General features: G+C 51.3%; 1 protein-coding gene across 1 annotated transcript; it reads right to left on the bottom strand.

Moving 5' to 3' along the window:
* Positions 1 to 1,821: 1,821 nt before the first annotated feature.
* On the bottom strand, positions 1,822 to 21,565 carry NUAK2 (NUAK family, SNF1-like kinase, 2). The gene is made up of 8 exons (XM_011990415.1): positions 21,172 to 21,565; positions 11,794 to 11,914; positions 8,689 to 8,840; positions 8,265 to 8,330; positions 5,971 to 6,090; positions 4,983 to 5,115; positions 2,973 to 4,301; positions 1,822 to 2,940 (listed from the first exon to the last, which is right to left on the bottom strand). Exons 1-7 carry the CDS (start codon positions 21,532 to 21,534, stop codon positions 3,238 to 3,240), a joined length of 2,019 nt encoding a protein of 672 aa, XP_011845805.1. The 5' UTR covers positions 21,535 to 21,565; the 3' UTR covers positions 1,822 to 2,940; positions 2,973 to 3,237.
* Between the last annotated feature and the right edge of the window lie 3,070 nt (positions 21,566 to 24,635).

Here is a 24,635-nt window from a genome sequence, read left to right as displayed (position 1 = left end):
ACTGGCATATAAATTTATAGTTCCTACACTTAAACATTCTTTTATCCAATTCTCCAAACCCCATGCAGTTCACGTGAGTCTGTGGGATGTCAGACCTGGGTTTGAGGTCTGATTTCCCCATTTGCTATCAAGTTCTTTTTTTTGAGACAGAATCTTGTTCTGTCGCCCAGGCTGGAGCGCAGTGGCACAATCTCGGCTCACTGCAACTTCCGCCTCCCAGGTTCAAGGGTTTTTCCTGCCACAGCCTCCCAAGTAGCTGGGCCTAGAGTTGTGAGCCACCATGTGTGGCTAATTTTTTGTATTTTTGGTAAAGTCAGGATTTCACTGTGTTGGCCAGGTTGGTCTCGAGCTCCTGACAAGCGATGCTTCTGTCTCGGCCTCCCTAAGTGCTGGGATTACAGATGTGAGCCACCTGCACCTGGCTTACTTGATGTTTTTGAGTCTCCATTTCTTTTATAAAATGAGAATGATAAAAATAGTACTGAACTAACAAGGCTATCGTGAGCGTTACGTGAGGTAAGACACCTAAAGGGCTTGACCCATAGCACTTTGTGAATGGTAGCGCCTATTATTATCTCCCAAGATGCAATTCTTTCCATCATCCAAACTCCCTTTCAACAGGATCTGAACCAGTAACCATTTCTGATTGAATTTATTGCATGCTACCTTACCCCTAGTCTGTAACCTCCTTGAGGCTAAGATCTCTTTTTCTTTTTGTTTTTGTTTTTTCGATTTTTTGTTTTTTGCACCAGGGATACAGCAATTACCTCTGTCTTCTACTAAGCTTAGCACACAAAAGGGCTTGATTCATGAGAGGAATGAATAAAGGAGCACTGCTAACCCCACAGCTGAACTCTAAGCTTCTGGAGATAAACCCGCCCCCTGGATTTTTTCCATGTTTACCCGGAGTCTAGCCCAGAGTTTCAGCACTGAGTAGGACCTCAGAGACTTAAGACCTAAGTACTCCAGTGTCGCCTAAGCAATGTCTTATTTGCTCTCCCACCTTGACCCATAGTTGCCTTGCCCTCCCCATCTCCTTTGCAGACTCGTGACTTTGCCAGCTCAGCTCTCCAGGTGCGGGAGGGGAGGTCCAACGCTCCACTGGGCAGGCACCGACAGCTGGCAGGACAGGTGTGTTGTGGGGCCGGAGCCAGAGCTGGGGATGTTTGGAAGCCTCCTGTGACTACCAGAGTGGGTTGTGGGTAGGGGAGGGAGGCTGCCTGAAGCCAGAGCCAGCCGGCTGCTGGCCGGCACTTTGTCCTCATCCTCCCTTTCATCCCCAGCCCTCGGAGCCTGGGAGTTTCTCAATGGAGCAGGCGTGTGGGGAATGCTCTGCAGGGGGCTGAGGGAGTTGGCGTATGGTGGGGGTGGACATTCCAGGCATTCTTTGCTTTCTCTAGGAGTCAGGCAGTGAGGACAGAGGGGGGAGAAGCTGCCCAGCACCAGAGTAAAGGGGATTTCTTAGGAAGGAGAGAATAAAGGCAGTGGGGGTGTCTTTACCCAGCAGGAGCAGGGCTCTAGCAGACAGGAGCAGGGGTGGGAGGAGGCAGGCGGTGGGGGCAGGGTGGGATAATCTGCCAAATCCACTTCTACTTTAGTGCCAAAGGCCAGAAGAACAACTGGGACCCTGGGCCCAGGGCCTTCCCACCTGTGTGCCTAGGGTCAGGCCAGAGCTACTGAGCTCACGTTTGTTTTGATTCGGCAGTTTTTCTACTTCCCATCCCTGGCAGCCTAGGGGAACCAGTATTAGGAGAAGGCTCAAAAACCTGCTCAGCACCATCCCTCCCCACCTCAATCACCACAGAGAACAGCAGGGCCTGCTTCCAATCACCTTTCTGGTTTTAATGGTACTTTTTGGCCACGAAGGTCCATTAGGTAGAGACCATTAGGTAGAGAGACTCAGAGTGTGGAGTGGGGTGTGGAGGGGCCATGGGAGGAGGTGGAAATCGTTGCAAAAATGTCTCTCTGTACACAAAACTTAGATGTCATAGTGGATTTTCCCAGAACATAGAATTCACATTATTGAAAACAGCAAGATTCACTTTTCCTAAAACACAAAGCTGAGAACATAAAAAATAAATATGGACACTCTAGAGTCCTGAAGGCCCAGAGAACACATCCATAGTCTGGACTTTAGAGCAGCTTAGAGGCAGAAGTTCTGAGTCTCTGAGGTCCAAGGTGGAGTCCAGAAGAGCCTGGACCCCTTGAGATGAAGTCCACACAGCAGGCGGAGGCTTTTCAAGTCTTTCAGATTCACAGCAGCAACTCCAGGAGGCTCAGGCCAGGTTTGGAGGATGAAAAAGGAAAGAGAACCACTGAAGAAACAGAGATTGTGTTCTCTTACTCCTAGGCTAAATAAGAAGGGTTAGGTCGGGCATGGTGACTCACACCTGTAATCCCAGCACTTTGGGAGGCTGAGGCGGGTGAATCACCTGAGGTCGGGAGTTTGAGACCAGCCTGACCAACATGGAGAAACCCTGTCTCTACTAAAAATACAAAATTAGCTGGGCGTGGTGGCGGGTGCCTGTAATCCCAGCTACTACGGAGGCTGAGGCAGGAGAATCACTTGAACCAGGGAGGCGGAGGTTGAGGTGAGCTAAGATCACGCCATTGCACTCCAGCCTGGGCAACGAGAGCGAAACTCCGTCTCAAAAAAATAAATAAATAAATAAAAATAAAAATAAGGAAGGGTTACTCCAGACCATTCCCAGGATGCCTCAGGCACATTAGGGATACCACCATCCAGTTCTGGTGGTTGGTAGGAACGGGAATGTGTGTGTAAAGAGGTCTGACCCCACTTGGCAGGGAATGAGTAGGGAAGGAGCTGTCCTTAGAAGGCACCATGTGTACAGAGTATTCATGGGATGCAGGAGATGGGCCCTGGGAGAGTTCACTTTCCAGGTCTCTGTGGCCCCACCACGTGCACAAGAAACAGGCAACCTGGACTCTGTCATGCACAAGAAATGGGCAACGTGGACTCTGTCTTGGGCCTTCCCGTTCCCCTCTCTTTCTCTGTTATCCTCTTGGTTCAGCAGGGCTGAAGACAGACACTGAACCCTTGACGCACTTCATTTGCCTACTTCCCACATCCAGCCCTGTCCAGGGCTCCACTGCAAACTGTCTCAGCCTTCTGAGAGGGGATGCAGGTCCTGGGAGGTGGGGGAGAAGGCATCTCCCCTTGGGGTACAGCCAGCTGCATCTGAGAGCCTGCCCAGGCTGGGGCAATGCCTACCCCACTCAGGTGAGCTTTGAGCAGACCCTCAGTGCCTGTCGGTAGGTCGCTGTCACCTCCTGGCAGTCTGTCAGGGAAAAGCAGCTGTCCCCCAAAGGATCCTGCCGCCAGCGCCTCAGGCAGCTTCCAGGGCCCTCAGAGGGGGGCTCCTCAAGCCCCATGAGGTTGTCCACAGACACACAGCCCCGCAGCGGGGGCTCTGGGAGCCGTTCAGGCAAGTCCAGCTGTTCAAAGGACTCAGAGGACAGGATGCTGTCCTCGCTCACAGCCCCTGAGGGTCGGCTGGCCCGGGCCAGGGGGCGAGGTGGGGCGAGTTCATCCAAGGAACCGAAGGTGGTGGGGGCCGCGAGCTCCAAGGTTGCCCGGGAGAACTTGCCGTTGAGTTTGAGGATACCTTTGCGATGGAGGAGCAGCCCTGAGGCTTGCGGGGGCTTCTGCTCCTTGGGATCCCCGCTCACAAACACGTCGCCTGCATCCAAGAGCTCCCCAGATTCACTGGGCTCGGGAGAGGAGTAGTAGCCAGACTCGCGCTGTCGGGGTTTCTTGAGGATGCCCTTCTTGGGGAGCAGGGGGGGAGCCTGCCCTGGGCTCGCAGGGATCGGGCTGAGCTCCTGAAGGTCCCCCTGTGCCCCCTCTGCAGAGGCTGACACCTTCTTCTTGAGAATGCCCTTTGGCAGCTTGAGGTTGCTCTTGCCAGGGCGAGGGGCAGTGTCATCAGCCGGGTCACCGTGGAGAGACTGGGCCATGTCATTCTCCTTGCGGGACTTCTTGAGTGAATGCTGGCGCTCCAGACCAGGGGTGGTGCTTCCCCCACCAGGCGCATGCTGCTTGAAGAAGCTGCACACCTTGGCCCCATTCTCCAGGAGGGGGCGGGAGGAACGCCGGAGCCAGTCAGCCATGGAGGCCCGGGCAGAGTCACTGCCAGGGTGCCCACCCTCGTGCGGAGCCTCCTGCTCTCCCACACGGGAGGCGTAGCCCCAGTTGACCCACCAGTGACTGGCCACATCCTCCAGGGTGGCCCGGCGGGTGGGGTTCACCATCAACAGCCACCGGATCAGGCCACAGGCGTCTGGAAGACAAAAGGCAGGTGCTTCAGTTTGGCAGCTCCCAGAATAGGCACTCCCTGTCCCCTGTCCCCAGCTCATCCCCTTTTGAGCTAAGACACTGCTTACTCCTGGGTTGGATGCGTCCCTTCCAGCCTACGGTTCTGTACATGCCTTGGCCCAGGACAGCTCCCCAGTCCACAGTTCCTGGACTGACTCCTCCTGCCTCTCTGTCCTCTGACCCCTCAGGACTGTGACCCCTTCATGAGCCCTTGTGTGTATGTTGGTATCTATCCTCTCTCTCTCTCCATTGCAATTCAACCCTCTGAGGGTAGAGACTGTGTTCAGGGTAAACTGGGGTTCTCACACCCTTCTTCCTGCCTTCTAAGTCATAGTCAAGGACAAAAAGGTTTCTGAGGATGAGAACAAAAGCAATAGGAAATGAGACAACTGTAGCAAAGGAGATCTAAGTGAGAGCTTAGGAACCACTTCCCGAATATAATCGAGCATGCCCCTATGGGAAGAAAGCTATCCCCTCCTTCCCCAGAGGTCTCGACATTGGACATACGGTGGACGGTCCCCTAACCTACCATGGGCCATGATGGACTGTTGCCCTTTTGACTTTAGTGCCACTGTGTAGTTCTTGCCTTAGGAATGAGTGAAGGACACCCCAGGCCTGGATAAGAACACCCACCCCTCTCACTCACCAGAAGGTTTAGGTGGCTCCCGGTAGGCCCCGTTGCTGATCTGTTTCACCAGCATCTTATGGTCATGCCCGTCAAAGGGCATAGTGCCATGCACCAGGATGTAGAGGAGAACACCCAGGGACCAGCTGTCCACCTGGGAGAGACCGGGGAGGTCAGCAGGGATGCCCATACCAGATGAGAAAATGGTACATGCTGGAGAACTCAGAGGCCAGCACACCTGAGGATGACCCACCTCTCCTACCCAGGGGCCAAGACGGGGATGCCGCAGAAGGGGGCTGAGATGCTGTCAATCGCTTTCCCTGGGAGGGACAGCCACAAGCACAAGAGCTATAGCCAGGTCATCTCTTCTGGGCTGGGGAAGGGGTGGTTGTGACAGATACCATCTCTGCGTCACTCTCGGGAGGCTGGACTGGGTGCCGGGAAAGGTACCAGGAACGAGGAAGGTGAAGGAGGCAAAGAACTAACCTAGGAGGCAGGAGACCTAAGTTCTAGTTCTAGGGTTTTTTTGTTTTGTTTTCTTTTTCATTTTTTTTGAGATAGAGTCTGCTCTGTTGCCCAGATTGGAGTGCAGTGGCATGATCTCGGCTCACTGCAAACTCTGCCTCCCAGGTTCAAGTGATTCTCCTGCCTCAGCCTCCCAAGTAACTGGGATTACAGGTGTATGCCATAAAGCCCCATTATTTTTGTATTTTTTTTGGTAAAGACGGGGTTTCACCACGTTGGCCAGGCTAGTCTTGAACTCCCAACCTCAAGTGGTCCACTTGTGGACCTCCCAAAGTGCTGGGATTCCAGGTGTGAGCCACTGCGCCCAGCCTAGTTCTAGTTTTGCCACTCGTGGCTAGACACCCGGCAAGTTACTACTTTTTGGGAGGCTTGAGTTTTGTGCTCTGAAAAGGTGAATAATGAGAAAACTAGCCCATTAATCTCCCAGGATCTAAAGTCATAGTAAACACCCGAGGCAGGCCGGCAGGGGAGAGTGGTCACTTACCTCTGGGCCTGTGTAGGGCTTCCCATTGACAATCTCCGGCGAGGCATAGAGGGGGCTCCCACAGAATGTCTGCAGGAACTTGCCTTGATGGTAGAGGTTGGAGAGGCCGAAGTCAGCAATCTGCAGGATTGAATCAAACACGGGCACAGGTCATGTCAAGGCCTGGGTTTTTCTGTAGCTCTTGGCCCACCCCTCTTCGGACCCTGGGGAAACCCAGGCTCCAGTGGAGGAAAGGGTCTCCATGACCCCCACCCCACACTGAGCACTGTCAGCATAGCTCAGGCCCTGGAAGAACGAACCCTGAGGAGCTGTGTCAGTAAGGAGCATCTAGGCAGAGGTATGTGGGGGCTTCAGGATCCTCACTGCTCCCCAGACCGCTTTGCTCACGTGGCATTCCACTACAGAGATGCTCTCTCATGGCCATATCCCTTGGAAAGTCTTCCATTTCCTTCTTCTAGAAGCCTAGAGTTTCCAATGCCTCCCTGGAGCCCCTGCTCATTAGGTCTGCCTTCCAGACAGACTGTACACTCCCATGCCGACCTCCTTGCCCCCACCTCTCCTGCAGCTGCTAGCCCAGCTGAGAGCCTGCATGAGGTTCTAAGGATGTTTAGTGATGGAAAGGAGGGTCAGCCAGATGGAAGGGGAAAGCCAGCATCTTGTGATAATGTCATGGCCCTCAGGAACAAGCAAGCCCTGTAACCAATGAACCACATAAGACTTGAGCTGCCCTTCCTAGCAAAGGGCTTATTCTTGTGTGCACACCTGGGCAAGAACTTGGTGGCAGAAACCTGGGGTCAGCCCAATATAGCTCAGAAGCAATAATGAGGGCAGAACAAACGTCAGGGCTGTGGTTACAGCCCAGGACTCCCTGAACCATCTGATATTGAGGGCTTGAGAACCCGACCCCATCGTCTCATTCCCCGGAGACACCCTTTCCCACCTATCCTCAGTAAGAGGCTGAGGCCATGCCCTCGTGCTCCCCACCTCTTCACCCCATCAGAGGTTATGTGTGTTCAGGGTGGGGAGGGGCTGTTTATGAAACCCTGGCTCCTTTGTTTATGGTTTTATTGGGCTCTTATCAAGCAGTTGCCAGTTGAAGCCCATAATGAAGCACATGATTGGTAGAGACAGGAAAGTTCATGCCTGTCCATGTTTGTGCCCAATTATGTGGGTTTACTGGCTGTGGCTTCCCTCCCTTCTGGTCAGCATCAAAGACCGCCCCGCCTGCTCCGGGAATTGACTCGTAAGAGGGAATGAACTCAGTACCAGGGCACCTTATGGTACAGGTCAGGAGCCACTGGAAGAGACTATGGCCTGGGTTCAGGAAGATTCTGAAGAGGGTCAGAGTACAGCGTCACCTTCCCAGGTGCCTGCAGGGGCCAGCCTCCCCGGTGCCATGTCCTTCCTCCAGCCCTGAGATCTCAGTTTATCCCATCAACATGAACTTTTCCATGCCTGAATTTAACTACTTAAGCATGGAAATCCAGCAGCTGCAGAAAGCAGGAAGCTGGAGCTGGAGTCCTTCATCTGTGGGAAGTTTCCAAAGGGCTATCTAATTGTAGCAGTTTTTTTTTTTTTTTTGAGATGGAGTCTCGCTTTGTCGCCCAGGCTGGAGTACAGTGGCACGATCTCGGCTCACTGCAAGCTCCACCTCCCAGGTTCACGCCATTCTCCTGCCTCAGCCTCCCGAGTAGCTGGGACTACAGGCGCCAGACACCACACCTGGCTAATTTTTTGTATTTTTACTATAGACGGGGTTTCATCATATTAGCCAGGATGGTCTCGATCTCCTGACCTCGTGATCCACCCGCCTCGGCCTCCCAAAGTGCTGGGATTACAGGTGTGAGCCACCGCGCCTGGCTAATTGTAGCAGATTAAAGCATGCATGTGTGTGTGTATGCAAGTGTGTACACACATGGGCAGGGAGAAGAACTCAGGCCGGGCCCATCCCAAGGTTGTATTAAACCTGACCTTAGATCTAGACTCCTGTCACCCTTATGACATCAAAGGAGCACTGATCTGGGAGTCAGAAGATCTTGGTTCTAGTCCAGGCTCAGCCACACACTAGTTGTGTGATCTTGTGCAAAGCACCCCTCAGCTGAGGCCCCAGCTCTCCATCCACACAATGAGGTGTTGGAATGGATGACGGCTGAGGTCCCTACCAGTACCAATGAAGGTTAGCCTTGCTCAGCTCCTTCAGGAATCCACCAAGAACTTAGAGCTACTTGGCTGGGGACAGTGCAGAAAAGCTGGGGTGGGCAGGGAGGCTTCTAGAAATAAGAAGTGGGACTCACCTTGATATTTCCATTGGCATCCAAGAGGATGTTCTCCAGCTTGAGATCTCGGTGGACAACTCTATTCTGAAAGAAGGAGGGGGCAGTCAGGGGAAGGTCACCACAGAACGGAAGGTGATGAGGGGCCTAGTCTGGAGACTGAGGTAAACACAAAGGGAGCCAAGTGGGCTTGAGCACAGGTAGGCTGGGAATGCCCATCTTTATTGGTGTGGGCTGCAAGAAATCACAGGCCCTTCTATCCCCGGGTAAGGGACTCAAAGTTAGAGACACCAGCATTTCCCTGAGAGTCCAGAATCTAGTTTTGCCTCTGTTTCTGTCTCCCTGTGTGATCCTGGATAAGTCATGGAACCTCTCTGGTCCAAAACAGCCCCAGAGCCCCAGCGACCACCCGCTGAGAACACGGCTGGAGCAGGTAGGTGCTCACCTGATGGCAGTAGTGCACGGCAGAGACGATCTGCCGGAAGAAATGCCTAGCCTCGCGCTCACTGAGCTGCTGCCGCTCGCTGATGTAGTCATAAAGGTCGCCCCGGCTGGCATACTCCATGACGATCACGATCTTGCTGCTGTTCTCAAACACTGGGCAGAGCAAAGAAAGGAACGTCAGGCCCTCCCAGAGTGCACTGCTCTCCACTGGGGGTGACTCACTCCTCCCCCACCCCGGGCCCCACACCAGACAGGACCCGCTCCAGGGATATCTGCTATTGGGGCTATACGGTGGCAAATAAGGGCAGAAGAAGGGCCTTGGAAGTTCTCAGCATCTTCCAGGAGCCATGAGTTAAGGCCAAAGACACTGGCTCACCCTCTGCCTCCTTGGAAGTTCAGGCTTTTGGGAATTCTGAAAAATTACCCTGCCCTTTCAGGAAGCCAGAGACGTCACTAGATGGGAATGAAAAGCCAGGCTCCTTGGTTCAAGAACCTGGTACTTTTTCACCTTGTGGCGTTGGGCAAATGTCTTCTAGAGACATGAGTAAGAATGCAGGTTTGCTGGGTGATCTTGGACAAGTCATTAAACCACTGTGCCTCAGTTTCCTCATTTGAAAAGCAGGATAATAAGGCAACCTCACAGGGCTGGGGTGAGAAACATAAAAAGTCAGCAGCAGTTCCAGGGCTGGCTGAGCAAGCTGGTGTAGGTCTGACACATAAACAAGCACTCGATAAATGGTACCTACGGTTGGATATTGATTTATTGATTTACTGAGACGGAGTCTCGCTCTGTCATCCAGGCTGGAGTGCAGTTGCGTGGTCTCGACTCACTGCAACCTCCACCTCCCAGGTTCGAGCGATTCTCCTGCCTCAGCCTCTTGAGTAGTGGGGATTAAAGGTGCATTCCACCATGTCCAGCTAATTTTTGTACTTTTAGTACAGACGGGGTTTCTCCATGTTGGCCAGGCTGGTCTCGAACCCCTGACTGCATGATCTGCCCACCTTGGCCTCCCAAAGTGCTTGGATTACAGGCGTGAGCCACTGCACCCGGCCACAGTTATATTTATAATCAATGCCCTCATGCGTACATTTGAAAAATAAGGCCAATAATAATGTCTGTCTTGAGGATCAGAAGAGGGAATAAAAGTATATTAAAGTGGATCATGAACTATAAAGCACCACGGAGAGCTGAGATATTCATCACCATCTCTGACTTCCATCCAGAGGATCCAGGGCAGGGCCTCATGAATAAGGCCTTCTACACAGAAGCAATCAATACATATTTGGTAATTAATTGACTGGCTGGGTTCCCGGCAGCCACCCCATCCCAGCTGGCTCATCTCTCTGGGTAGGAGTGGCCCTCTTGCCACTTGAAGACTAGGTAGGGAGTGGCTGGTTCACCAAACTGGCCCTTCTGCCTGGTGTATGTTAGAACATGTATGTCCATGACACTGTATCTTTGTGTCAAACGGGTCCTATGAGTTTGGCTTGCCTGGTCTGCCCCAGAGCTAATATTGTCTAGGCTCTGAGAAGGAGTGAAGTGAAGAGGCTTCTCCCTAGAGGAGTCCCAGCTTCCAGGGAATTGGATACATGGCCAGGAGGACTGTCCTTTTTTCCAGGGGGACAGGAGTAAATGGCCCTTATCTGTGGAGGCCCAGCCTCCTGGGGATGCCTGGCTGAGACTCCACCCCTATGGCTCTCATCATCTCTGCAAGGGTGCATGCAACCTTTGCGCCATAAAATTGGGAGTCAAAAGCCAGCCAGGGCACATTTTGGAGAACAGCTAGGTTAGAGGTCTGAGGCACACCTGAGGACTGAGGCACACCCACTACCTCACATCCCTTGAAGCCTATAGCAGGAAGGGGATGAATTTGGGGGACCCCCTCCAGTCACACAGTCACTAGGATGTTCTCATGTCTGTTGAATCTGAAGGTGCCAAAGAAGTCATATCCTGAGCTGCAGCGCTCAGTTCCCAGATCCAGCTGGAGATATAAGGCAGAATTCACACACACACGCACACGCACGCACATGCACACACACCAATCACCACACTCAGCCTAGCTGGAGATATGGGTGTAAGGCAGATTTCATACACACATACAAACACACATACACACACACACCCCAATCACCACACTCAGCCTGGCTTAACCAATACTTTGTCATCTCCCCACTCTTCCCTGAGGGAAGCACACAGAGATACAATTAACCTTCTCAGCCACTTGCCTGGCTCTTCATGGGACAGGCTCAAGCCACAGGGCCATGTTAGTGGCTCTACCCTTAATCTTTCTATGACCACGACCCAAGAGCAGAGACTGCTCTATTTTTCCCCCACCAGGAATAGACAGACAAAGGGCAGAGCTACAGGCTCCCTTTCTTCCCTCCTGTTGCTATCCCTCGCTTCCCATCTAACTGATATTATGTAAAGGCTCAACGCAGACAGGTGTGTGTAGGAGAGGGCTCCCCATCTTTCCTTCGTCACCCTCTCTTGCTCGCTTTGTTGTCTGGGTCACGGGGAGGAGGGCAGCTGGAGTGGTGAAATCAGCACTGATGTCAGAGAAGAGGAGGCCAAGAAAGACAAGTAGCGGTAGGAGCCAGCCCTGTGGCAGGAATGATTCAGAGCCCAGGTCAGACTCTAGGAGATCTGGCTCTTGGGACGCATGAAGAATAGCACCCACACATCTGGGACAGGTGCAGGTCTAGGTATCTTTCAGCCTCCCCCAGATTGCTAAGGAGCTCACTGGGTTGGGAAGGTAGTATTCAAGTAGGGAAAACCGAATAATCACAACAAAAAACCCTACAATTCCTTGAGTACCTCCCATGAGTGGAGCATTCAATGACATAAACAGTTTGATCTTTGCAACCACACTGTGATGTAGATGGGATTACCCCATTTTATAAATGAGGAACTGAAGCCCAGAGACTAAATTCAATGAGCTGTGCAAAGTCATACAGTTGAGTTTCAAATTCAGCTCCTGCCCACCTCTAGAACCTGTATCTTTTTTACTTCTTTATGTTATTTCTTCTGACACATGTACACACACATGTGAACACACATATGCACACACATAGACCCCCAACTTCCAGCTTTAAGTGTCCACTGTACCTTCATGGATGGCAATGATGTGAGGGTGGTTGAGTGATGACATGATCTCAATCTCCCTACGTATGTGCATCAGATCTTGCTCATCTTTGATTTTGTCCTTCCGGATTGACTTGATGGCCACCTGGGAATAGAAGGCAGGAGAATGAGGAGAAAGGTTTGGCAGGAGAAGGTTTGGCAGAGGACACTCTGGGGGCCCTGGTCCTGGTGGTTTGCCTGTAGCTGCTATAAAGGCCACAGAGAACACCCAGAGAAGCCACTCCATCCTTCACCAGGGTAGGTGGCAGAGAGGCTGGAGAGCACTTTCTCTAGAAGAAGATCTCATCTGAGCTGAGTGCACATGGTCCATGCAGCAGGAAGCAATATGGACCAGTCACCTCCTTATTCATAGTCTACAGATAGCCAAGGAAGGTAAAAACCTGCATTTGCAAGGCTGATGCTTTATGAATTGTAAAGCAAATGTGCCAATCTGCACCATGCGCAAGGACCAGCCAGTTTTGCTCACCACTGAATTCTTAACACTGAGCACACTGCCTGATGCACGGGTTGGCACAGAACAACTCCTTGGTGCATTAGTAAGTGAATTGGCCCTCATGACAGCCTTGGGAGGTGGGCACAAAAAGCATCATCAATACCCTTTACAGGCGAATAAACTGGGACCCAGAGAGGTTAGATGATGTGCTCAGTCATACGGTCACTAACTGGCACAACTGGATTAGACTGTTGGCCATCTGATTCTCAGTTTGGTGCTTTTTCTGCCCCAGTACTGTAACTTGCTATAAGCAATCAGTCCCTAGCCACAAAGTGGAAACAACCCAAATGTCCATCAAGAAAAGTAGAGATAGGTCTGGGTGCAGTAGCTCAAGCCTGTAATCCAAGCACTTTGGGAAGCCAAGTCAGGAGGATCACTTGAGGCCAGGAGTTCACAACCAGCCTGGGCAACATGGCGAAACCCTGTCTGTACAAAAAATACAAAATCTAGCCAGGTATGGTGGCACATGCCTGTAGTCCCACTATAGGCGCGTGCTGAGGTAGGAGAATTGCTTGAGCCCAGGAGGCAGAGGTTGCAGTGAGCCATGAATGTACCACTGGACTACAGCCTGGGCAACAGAGTGAGACCCTGTCTCAAAAAAAATAAAAAATAAAAAAAGAAATGTAGGCATAAATTACATGTGGTATGTCCATAGGATGGAGTAGAATATTATTCAACCACAAAAAGGAATGAAATTCTGACACATGCTATAACATGGATGATCCTTGAAAATATTATGCTCAGTGAAATAAGCCAGTCACCAAAGGATCAATATTGTATGATCCCACTTAAATGAGGTACCGGGAATAGGCAAATTCATAGGGACAGAAAATATTAATAGAACGGTGGTTACCAGGAACTGGGGGAGGGGAAATGGGGAGGTGTTGTTTAATGTGTATAGTTTCGGTTTTGTAAGATGAAAAGAATTCTGGAGATTGGTTTACAACAACGTTAAATTTAACACTACCAGTACACTTAAAATGGTAACTTTTATCTTATGTATGTTTTACCACTTTTTAAAAAATTGGTCCCAAAATTATGGAAAAAAAAAAAAAAGCCCCCAAACACCAGTCTATTCAGTTCAGACAAGAAATGTTCCTCCCCTGACAAGAAACAGACAACTCAACAGTGGCTTGTTATCTCAGGGCTTGCTACCTTAGTCCAGCAAGAGAAAAACACCACAGGAGGACTAAGCCTTCTGGGCAGTATGTGTGGTGGGCTCCGGAAGGGTGGAGTGAGGCAGGAGGAAATGGAAAGAGGGCTACTGAGGTGTAGCTAGCAAAGCTCTGAGCCAACGAGGGTCTCGGTCCCTCTCTGCTCCACCCTCCTCAGCAGCAGCTCCTGGAGAAAACCCCAGAAAACACCAGGGAGCAGGGCCTGAGGCGCAGAGTTGGGGAGAGACGCTGCCTGGGGAGTCTGTCACTGTCCCCCTGGGCGAGTCCCACCCCTTCTCAAGAGCCCCGGGTTTTTTTTTTTTTTTTCTGTGAAACTAACAGGTTGAACTAAGAGATCTGAGGGGCTTTCCTGCTCTGAGTCTATGAAATGAGCTGTAGAGATGCCACGGGGCCCTCAGAGGTTGCAGGGCTGGGCGGGAGCAGGGTGGGGGTGGGGTGTCATAGGGCCAGCCAGTTCCTGGCAAGTGCTGCCCAAGGACACAAATGGTAAATACGAGTCTTCCTCTTATGGGAGATAGGCAAGTTGTGAGAAATCTGAAGACCTAGACTGTGGTAAACAGCTCCTCGTTCAATTTCCCAGGAGGGTTTGCCTCCCCTCAAGATTCAAAGGGAGACAGAAAAAAGAAAACCCCTGCTCGATGGGAGGAGCCTCTAATCCACCCTTTCACAGGGCTCTGGAGGCAGACAATGGCTTCTGGCTTGCAGGGGCAGCAGGCCCTGCCGGCCTGTGTTCTCCATCGGACAAGAATGCGGAACAGCCCTAATCCCGTAAGAGGAGCTGCTCACAATGCCCTGGCCCGGTCACCCCGGCAACGGGCCAGGGATGGCGTGCCCTCCGCCCTGCTCCTCCCCCCTAGCTTCATCCTTGAAAGAGGGGAGGCCCTGCTCTCAGGCCCTCCCTGAGCAAGGCAGGGAGGACAATGGCAGGTGGGAGGGATGGTCACCATGGAGCCTCCTCCCCAGGATGCTGGAGAGGCCCATGCTGCAGCTGCAGGGGATGCGATGGGGTTATCCCCCTTCTGCTCCAAACCATACATCTCTCCCTAGTGAGCTAAACAAAAAAACAAAAACAAAAACCTGGGCTTGGAATTGGGCAGGGGGCCGGGGTAGGCGTAGAAAGGGCTTGAATTCTCCTTCAACTAGGAGGCACCTCTGTTTCCTGGATTCAACTTGGCTCATTCCCACACACCTCTCGCCTCCATACCCTTTTTCCTCTCCCTGAAGGGGAGATTTTGTGGACAAGTTATTTTCTCACTAAAATTCTTTGTTTAAAATAAAACAATGGATAAAGTTCTATGAGCTCTTCGGAGATAAAGGTCCATAAAGAGAAAACGATCAATCATATAGAAACACAAATCCCATATCTAGATAATGAAAACTATTTCAGAACTTAAGATGTACGCATAGGCACATCTTGGATGTTCAGTTGTGTACTCGCAGAGACAATAGTGAACTAAATCATCACAGGCTTAGGGGGCAGAACTCTAAAGATGACAAGGCCTAAAATAAATGAGGTTCCAAAAAAGGGAGAAAGGGGTCTTAGCGGGGCTGGGAGGAGTCTCTGCATAGGGGAGGGTGCACAAGTTGAACCCCAAGATCCATCTCTTTCAACTCCAGAAGCCCATGTTTCTACATCAGAATTGTTAATCCTCATTGAACAGTTCCAGCCTCCTGCAAGTTTGTGCTCTGGTATCAGTGGGTAGCTTAGGGACCCACCAGGTATCCACATTAGGTCCCAGCAGATCACAGTACGGCTGGCACTTTCCAGGAAGCAAACAAGTTATGTCATCAGGCCTCCATCAGTCCCCAAGCAGGTGGCAGACAAGAAGAGCCATGCATCACTGCCCTGGTGTGGTTGGGCCACTACTCTCCAGCCTATCCCGGCCCCACAGGAGAGGGCTCTAGCTATCTGTTGGCTGGCCTGTCAAAGTAAATTACAGCAACCACTCAGGCCTGGACAGAGCTCAGCATACAGAAAGCGTCCAACAGTTGTTACTGGTGAACATAAATCACAAATATTTACTAGTTAAGTCACTGGGCTGCTGATCTTTGACTGATGGGAGCAGTGCTCAGATAAGATTTTCTCCTCTTCTTCCTAGTCACGGGTGGAGTTCACATGGTTATAAGGACTAATTTTTCCGGACCTTTGTTCTCATCTGCACGGTAGCCGGGCAATATTCTCTAGAATGAAAATACGTTGATTAGGCTGGGCGCAGTGGCTCATGCCTATAATCTCAGCACTTTGGGAGACTGAGGCGGGCAAATCACTTGAGGCCAGAAGTTCGAGACCAGCGTGGCCAATATGGTGAAACCCTATCTCTACTAAAAATACAAAAATTAGCTGGGCCTGGTGATGCATTGCTGTAATCTCAGCTACTCGGTGGCTGAGGCACGAGAATTGCTTGAACCCGGGGGGCGGAAGTTGCAGTGAGCTGAGATTGCACCACTGCACTCCAGCCTGGGTGACAGAGTGAGACTCTGTCTTAAAAAAAAATAAAAATAAAAATAAGACGACCAAAACCAAGGAAAGAGGGTAACAATTGCTGAACCAATCACCCAGAGGCAGGAAGGCCACATGCCTGAGATAGTCCTGGTCTAATTACTAACATTGCTCCTTTTACTCTCCAAAGTATCCAAGTTTAGACAGCACATTATATGGCCACCCTACTCAGAAGGGAAAGGAAAACCAGATTCAATGATAATAACGTCAACTTGAATATCTGGTTAGTGGAGAGGGCATCAAGAGCCCAGGTATCTAGTCCTTATTTGTCCCTATCGAGCTATGCAACTCTTAAGTCACTTGACCAGACAATAAGTCTGGTTAACTCATCTGGCTGGTTTTCATGTCTTCATCTGAAAAATGAAAGGATATTTATTCTTCAATCATCTGCTGAGTGCCTACTATGTGCCTGGCTGGCACTGTGATAGGTGTTAGGGATTCAGATAAAAATTGGACAGTCCCACAGTCCAGTGGGAGGACTAACAATTAAATAAACTCCATTCTATTGTGATAAATGGGGCAGTTGATGTCCCTGCCCGCAGAGAGGCTCCAAGAGCACTGGAAAGAACTTCCTTTGCCTATAGGAGGAGCAGGGAAAACCACCTCCGGGAGAAAACTGCTTTCGATTTTGAAGGATGAGTGAGGTTTGCTAAGCCAAGGGAGGTGGGCTACGGAGGGACAACAGGGGCATTCCAGGCAGAAAGAAAGGTTTGAGCAAAGACCAGAAAGAGACATTCACGAATCTGCACATCAGGATCTCTACGCACCCTTCCAAACTCTAGAATTCTATGCCGAACTTCTTCAGAAACGGGCCACCTGCTACTATGCCAGGAAGGTGCTAGCCAAGGATTATTATAAGGAGCCCCATACTACAGCCACCGTAGCCTGCTTGAGCGTAATTTCTGATTCTGCCCCAGTGGTTTTCTTGCCCTGCGGTCCTGAATATTGGAAAAGGCAGCAGGGTTAATTCCTCATCCTAGTTTGCAAACAGCACACACTGAAGCCCAGAAAGGTGCTCTGAATTTTTCAAGGTTCCACAACCCATCAAGACACAATCAGGATTCAAGATGGAAGGATGGTGCCTGGAGAAGCTTCCATCTCAGCCATGGAGATTCTCTGCCTGCCTCCCATCCCTGGAGAAGGGAATGCCCTATATCTTGCCCTAGGCCAGGCTGTGCAGTATCGCCCAGCCACCCCATCCCACTTACAGACATAGAAATATGCCCACTCCTTTATCAACACCCTGGAGAGGTAGGTGCTGTGGCTCAATTGGTAAACACTGCCTCCCTCCCAGGGACTCAGATCAGGAATGATCTGGATTCAGGAGAGGATGGTAGAAAGGTCTTAGGAAAAGAAGATCCAGAGATGCTGGTTCCAGGTGGAGGGAGAGAAGGTGCAAGCTGGGCATCTCTGGTCACAGTTATCACCTGGAGCTGGAGCCAAGATCCCTGATTCCTCTCTGGTGTTTAGTGGAGCAGCTGCTGTCTGGGAGGCAGGGCAAGGAGCTGGAGGATGACCCATTTAGATAACGGAGGAGAGGTTGGGCTGGGCTGGCCCAGGCTGGGCAGAGTGGGGATGGGCCTAGGGGTGGCTTACCATCCCACCACACCAGCCAGAGAGCTAGGCAGGGATCAGGAATAGGCTCCAAAGGGAGCCTGAGCCACCTCCCCATACTGTGGTGCCCCCTCCTTGCCATCCTCCAGCCCCCTCTACCAGGTTGCTGGGCAAAGAGCTTCCCTGCCCAGCCTTCTTGTGTGGTTTGGCTGGGGCTCAAGGACAAGAGTGGCCTGCAGCCTCCCTCCCTGCTACTGAGCGGGCAGGTGCAGAGGGAGCAGGGAGGGCAGTGTCCCGCCAAGCAAGCCCTTGGCAGCCAGCCAGGCAGGAGTCCTCTGGAGCTGGGGCCGAAGGAGAAACGAGGACTTTGAACAAAGCAGCAACCAAAGTGTTTTGGCTTAGGGAAGCCCAGCACATTCCTTACTCTTTCTTAGGGTAGGACAGACCTCCAGGACACAGGGATTTCCCAGGAAAGGGAAGGGCAGGACTTCATCAAAGCCAGCCCTGCTGGGATAACAACACTGTGTGTGTCAGATACTGTGCTATGCACTTTACATATGCTGTCTTACTTAATCCTAAGAGAATCCCACTAGGTAGGAATGATCATCACCCCCACTTTACAGATAAGGAAACTGAGGTACAGAGAGGTTGCACAGCTGGTAAGCAATGGAGCCACGATTTGGATGCTCGCAGCCTTGACTCTCAGCTAGGCAGCATCCCCAACAAGGTTGGAAACCCAGGAATACAGTATAGTTCACCCACCCCGAATCCTTCAACACAGTCATTGTACGTGAGGGTGGGGGTTGGTTCCCAGTGACTCTTCCCACCTGAAGCACAGCCTGGAGCGCTGGGAAAGGCAGCGGGAGCTAACTTTTGGAATAACAAAGCACACTGAAGCAAGCCCGGGCTCATCTCAAGGCCAACTCCCAGTCTAGGACTCAGTACTTGGTCATCCAGGAGACCAAGTTGCAGGCATGCCACTCACCAGCTACAGGATAAGTCACTTCCCCTCTGCGGGCCTCAGCTACTCTGTCAGTGAAGGAATCAGACCACCTCAGTCATTTTCAAGCATTTTCAAATCCTGCACTGCACTCCAACACATGAAAAAGGCAGAAGCACTCTCGCTCCAGAGCACCATCCACTTGGACTCATGCCCCTCATGGTGCACCTTGAAGGTAAGACTTCCATGCAGATCATCCAAAGGCTTTGGTGGACTCCATTTCAGAGACCCCAGCATGTGTTTTTCTCTTTAGGGGGAGGGGTGGCCAGGGGAGCTGGGAGAGTCCCAGGAGGAAATGTCATTTGGATACCAGGAATGTACTGAAGAGCCAGAGCAAATATTTGTTTTTCCTTTGATGCCCTCCTAGTTAGTTCCATTAGTTCCGCCCACCTGCCCTTCCCCTCTGCCAATCCCATCTGGCCCCGAAAATCCCATCTAGGCAGATTGGGAGCGGGAAGCATGCTAGAAAGGTGGAGAGAAAACTGGGATAGAAGTCACCCAGCAGGCTTTCCTCTGAATCTAGCTCCCACCAACAATCTCAATTCATTCTGGGGGAGGTCTTGGGCAAGCTCCCACACCCCTCTCCCCCACTGAAGTATCCTGAGGTACTAGGGCTCTCTCGATTCACGGAGGACAGTCAAGAGAAAGGGGTGGGGTGGGGTGGGGAAGAGGCAATGCTTCAGAACTGAGAAACCATTAGCACAGCAGGCAGCTGCTCTCCAAGAAGGAAGGAGACCCTGAGCAAGTTCCCAGCTGCAGAACTGGGTGGTCTATGGATCAGGGAGGTTCACAGCAGGTCCCATGCCTACTGATCTTGGCTTCCTACATAGAGCAAGAGGCATGAGGCCAGGGAGTATCTTCTGATGTAATAAGAGCTGGAATCCCTGTCTAAATCCACTGAGGTTTGAAAACTGAAAGCTAGTTTATCTCATTCTGGAATCAAATGAGATCTCTCTCTTACTCTCTCTCTCTCACACATGTCCACACACACACCCACACACACACACACCCACACACACACCCCACAGTGACCTGGGTCAAGAGCCTGATGGGATCTCTGAACTTCAATCTCAGGTTTTCAGTTTCTGGGCCACCCCAGTCCCCACGACCCAGTCTCCCCACCCCCAAGAGGTATGAAGCACAAGCCACCAGCAGTTATTTTCCAGCTAAGCCCCTGAAAAAGCCTGGGTCCAACAGCTTCAAGCCTGGAGCTTCACCAGGCCTTCAGACTTTGTAGAAAGAGAAAGAAAAGGCAAGCCAGGAAGTACATGATTGCCCAATAGCTGTAACCTGGCAGCAGGCAACTGGGGACTGTGCCAGGCGATAGCAGGAAAAACATACTCGGTGCTATTGATGGGGCCATACTCTATCCCTTTCTCCAACATCCACTCTCCTTCACCAATGAAATGACTTCTTGAATTTCAAACCAGCTACTGGCTGCAAAAGCAAACACAATCTGGGGAAGTAACTGCTGATGTAGCCAACAGGGCAAACCATACACACCCACACACACACACACACACACCCCCTCACAACCAGCACCCAACTGGATTTGGCAAAACATAATAATGCCTAAACCACCTGCTCTAAAAGGTTGGTTAAAATATACATTATATGGCCCTATCCTAGCCCTTCAGAATTAACTACTCTGGGTGTGGAACCAGAGAATGTAAGTATTTTAAACAAACATCCCAGGTGATTCTTATGTACTTTAAACTCAAGTTTGAGAGCCAGTTAACCACTGCTAACTAACTTTTGACAAATTTGCCACCCTTTCTGGGCTGGCCTTCCAGAAGTTCTCACTGCAAGTTCTATGTATTAGGAGCAATATAGTTCATATTTCGATCTTATTCAATCCTCACAGCAGCTTGTGAGGCAGGCTGTGTTTTCTACAGTTCTGCAAAAGGGGAAACAAAGTACAGAGATGAAGGAAATTGCCCAAGGTCACACAGATTGCTAAACTACTACACTCGCACCAAAGTAACAGGGCATGTTCTTGAAAAGGCCCCCAAACCGAAAGGTGTCTCTGGTACAGTGGACGTGGTTTCACATTTTCCAGAATCAAAAACTCATCATAATGAAACTTCAACTAAATTTTAGAGCTGGAAAGGACCTAAATGTCAAAATCCACCCGCTGTGCCAGAGCTCCAGTGCGCTGGGCTGCCAGATTCTTGGAGTTGGGGAACTCCACACCTCATCCATTCATTCAACCACACACATATTTACCAAATACCTATTAAGATGGGGTGCCTTCTACTTCCTCTTCCCATTGTACTCTATTGAACAGTCTGTTCCCAGCAAAATTCAACTAATCTTATCCCAGGACACGACACGATTCGTCTTTCCGCGCCAACTATCCATAGCCTCCCTTTTATTTGACAATCATCACAGCAGTGTGGTGTTGCTGGCTGGGGTTCGCAACTTTGCGACCACTGTCCCTGCAATCACGGACCGACACATCTGCCAGGGACACCATGCGGTAGCCACGCAAGCTCAGCGCGGTAAAGATCACGTTGGCCTCTCCGCCAAGCAACGAGCGAGCCCCCGCCCGCCCTCCTCCGCTCCCCGCCGGCGGCCAAGCCCGAGCCCGCCCCGCGCCGCGAGAGGGAGCCGCACTCACCAGGCGCCCCGAGCTCTCCCGCGCCTTCTTCACCTTCCCGTAGGTGCCTTTGCCCAGGGTCTCCAGGAACTCGTAGCGGTGCCGCAGGTTGTGCTTGTGGTGGTGCCGCTTCACCGCCTGCTTCTTCATCAGGGGCTTGGGCGACTTGATCAGCCCTTCCGCCAACGGCCGGGTGAGCTCTGCGGCCGAGGGAGTGGGGCCGGAGCGCCGCGCGAAAACCAGCGACTCCATGGCGAGCAGGAGGTGAGCGAGGGCGGCAGGGGAATCAATAGGCTGTGCCGGGAGGGCTGAAGCGCGGGGCACAGGTCCCGCACCCGGACGGGGAGCCACAGCAGTACCACAGCGCGCAGTAAAGCACAGCATTCCAAGTAGTTATAAACGCCCTGAGTCCGAGGCCCTGGACACGCCCCCCGGCGCCCATTGGCCTGCTCGACGGCGGCGCGTGACCACGGCCGTCCACATTGGCTCTCCGGAGTTCCAGGCCCCGCCTCCTCCCCCTAGGCGTGGCCGGGAAAGGTGTCAATGGAGCCCCGCCCACCAGGAATGGGGACTAGGGGATTCTAGCGGAGGCTGCCTGAGGCCCAGAACCTTACTCTGAGGGCCCTTGGAGCTGTACTTGCTTCAGAGTGGCGCTTGGTCCTGGTTAATGCCCTGTTGTTTTATTGTACTGTGTTCTCAGTTGGCTCAGAGGTCACCAAAGTATTTCTTCATCCTGAGTAATTTGCTTGTCCCAAGCCAAAATCTATAATTGTTTGACCACTTCATTAAGTCCACAAAGGAGAAAGGGAGCTGGGATAGGACAAGGCAGAATCCAGCCTAGTGGGAGGGTTAGTGCAGAGCTGTTCTATGGTTCGAGGTCACTTGTCTTCAGTGAGATCAACCTTACTTGGATATTGGAATCCAATGGCCTGAAAACGTCTTTCTTCTTCCTCAAAGAGGGCTTCTTAGGCAAATCACCTGAGGTCCAGGAGTTCAAGACCAGCCTGGCCAACATGACGAAATTCCGTCTCCACTAAAGATACAAAAAACTGGGCATGGTGGTGCACACCTGTAATCCCAGCTACTCGGGAGGCTGAGGCAGAAGAATCGCTTGAACCCAGGAGGCAGAGGTTGCAGTGAGCTGAAATGGCGCGACTGCACTCCAGCCTGGGCAACAAAGTGAGGCTCTGTCTCAAAAAAAAAAAAAAAAAAGAGGGCTTCTAAAGTTGAGTAGATTCCCTCAACCACTTGGTGGAATTTATTTGTGATGTGTTGGCCGGAGGTGGAGAGAACCCAAAGGGACATGTATTTATTTAAAATTTTTACATGCCAGCTATCTAACCTGTGTCCCTAAATCTGAAAACAGTTGCTCCACCCAAGGTTTTCTTGTGCTTTTGGTGCCAGGAGCATTGGTGGTAGGTTATGAGGTTTGACTTGGTTTTTGAGGCCTGGAGTTGCTAGGTCCAGAATCTCCACTCTGAGTGCTCATTTAGAGTGGAATGAGAATGGCCATAGGTTTTCCTTCTTGCTTTAAATGGGGGAGAGGGAACATTTCCCCTTTGGCCATCTTGATAACCTAATCCCGTGAAATGAGTATTATTCTGCCCAAGGCCACACAACTGGTAACAAAGTGGCAGGATTTAGACCCTGGTCCTCAAGGAAGAGAATGGAGGACAATAAACCTGGATCCCCTTCCCTGAGGGAAACCCCTTCTGCCAGCCAGTTTAGGGCCCTGGATGGATTCCAGCTATGCTGGGGAGCCAGCCTTCCCCTCAGGCCTTCAGGAGGATAGTGCCTCCCCTGTGTATCCAGGGTGTGCTGAGGATGGAGAAGGACTCACCCCCAGTGGCTGCCCACTTTTCTACTTCCACTGATCCTTTGATTTTTTTTCTAGTGTGAGTTACGGATGTCTCCATCCCTCCGTGGAGCTCTTTATCTCCTTTGTGACTGGAGAGGATCCATCTTACACAGGAAACCAATGTATCTGTCCCAGATTTGGAGGGCCACAGGAGGTGGTGGCCGGTTTGGCATTCCTCCCTCCACCAGCCTCCCCTTTTGGTTATCTATGCAAATAGGATGAGGCCCAGAGATAGTTGCCCTGATTTGCTATTTCCTTTCCTCTCTGAAATCTGCTTCTGTTCCTGGGGGCTCATCCAGACGATTACGATTCTGTAAAGGAAGCATGGGTAACGCAAGCACAGGGCCTAGTGTTGGGAGACCTGAGTTTGAGTCCTGACTCTGACACTAACCAGTTCTGTGGCCTTCTACTAATTACTTCATTCTACAAATACTGGTGCCCACTAGGTGCTGAGCCTGAGGATACAATGGTGACAAGATCCCTGCCTTTGGAGTGTTCTCAGTCTAGTGAGAAATAAACAAGTAAATCCTGGACAGAGGGAAAAGGGTCCATGATGGAAGAAGAACAGATTGCCTTTTTTTTTTTTTTTTTTGAGATGGAGTTTTGCTTTTGTTGCCCAGGCTGGAGTGCTATGATGTGATCTCAGCTCACCACAACCTCCGCCTCCTGGGTTAAAGCAATTCTTCTGCCTCAGCCTCCTGAGTAGCTGGGATTACAGGCATGCGCCACCACGCCCAGCTAATTTTGTATTTTTAGTAGAGACGAAGTTTCTCCATGTTGGTCAGGCTGGTCTCAAACTCCTGACCTCAGGTGATCTGCCCTCCTCGGCCTCCCAAAGTGTTGGGATTACAGACATGAGCCACTGTGCCCAGCTCAGATTACCTTTAAGATATATACCCCAGGTGGGAGGAGGCTGGTCAGGGGCAGGTTCCTAAAGCCAGAGCTTTTTAAGTTGAGACCTGAAGGACAAGGGGCAATTGGCCAGCTGAATCAACATTTCTTCATAAGATGAAAGAATTACACAGATGAGCCTAATACTTATTTTAAGGCTTAATCTAGCTACACTCCTGTAACTTTTTCCAGTACAACACCCAGTGTGCTACAAGGCACACAAAAGGTGCTCCATGGATGCTTATGAACTGAAGGAATGGATGTGCGATGGAATCCAAAGACGAAACTAAAAACACCTACATGTGATTGGGCCCACTCCATTACCAGCTATCTGGCTGTGGTCGGCGGGGAGTCATCTGCAGCCTCTTCTTGGACCTTCTCACCCCTGCTCCAGCTTCCTTTGACTACAATCTGAATTCCCATCTAGGTAAGGAACCATGGGTGACCAAAGATCACAGCAGGCAGGCAAGGAAGACACAGAGCCAGAACAGCATGTGACTCGGAAATGATCTAAGCTGCTGAAACTCAGATCTCAAATTCCTTAAAGGAGGTCTGGTTGGTGGGAGAGCGAGAGTGCCTGACAGGGAATCCGTGTTGGTCAGGGACTCTGCCACCAGCAGTCTTGGGGAATTCCTGGGTCATGTGGTCGGATGTGTGGATGTGCTGAGATATCTGGGCTGAGCTAAGCTACTCTCAATCCTGCCTGCCCCACTGTTGACTCCTGGAAGGGAAACGC

The sequence above is a fragment of the Mandrillus leucophaeus genome, unplaced genomic scaffold (genome assembly GCF_000951045.1).
Source record: "Mandrillus leucophaeus isolate KB7577 unplaced genomic scaffold, Mleu.le_1.0 Scaffold38, whole genome shotgun sequence".
Lineage (NCBI taxonomy): Eukaryota > Metazoa > Chordata > Mammalia > Primates > Cercopithecidae > Mandrillus > Mandrillus leucophaeus.
The sequence above is the reverse complement of the archived record's forward strand: the minus strand, read 5'-3'. Positions and strand labels throughout refer to the sequence as shown.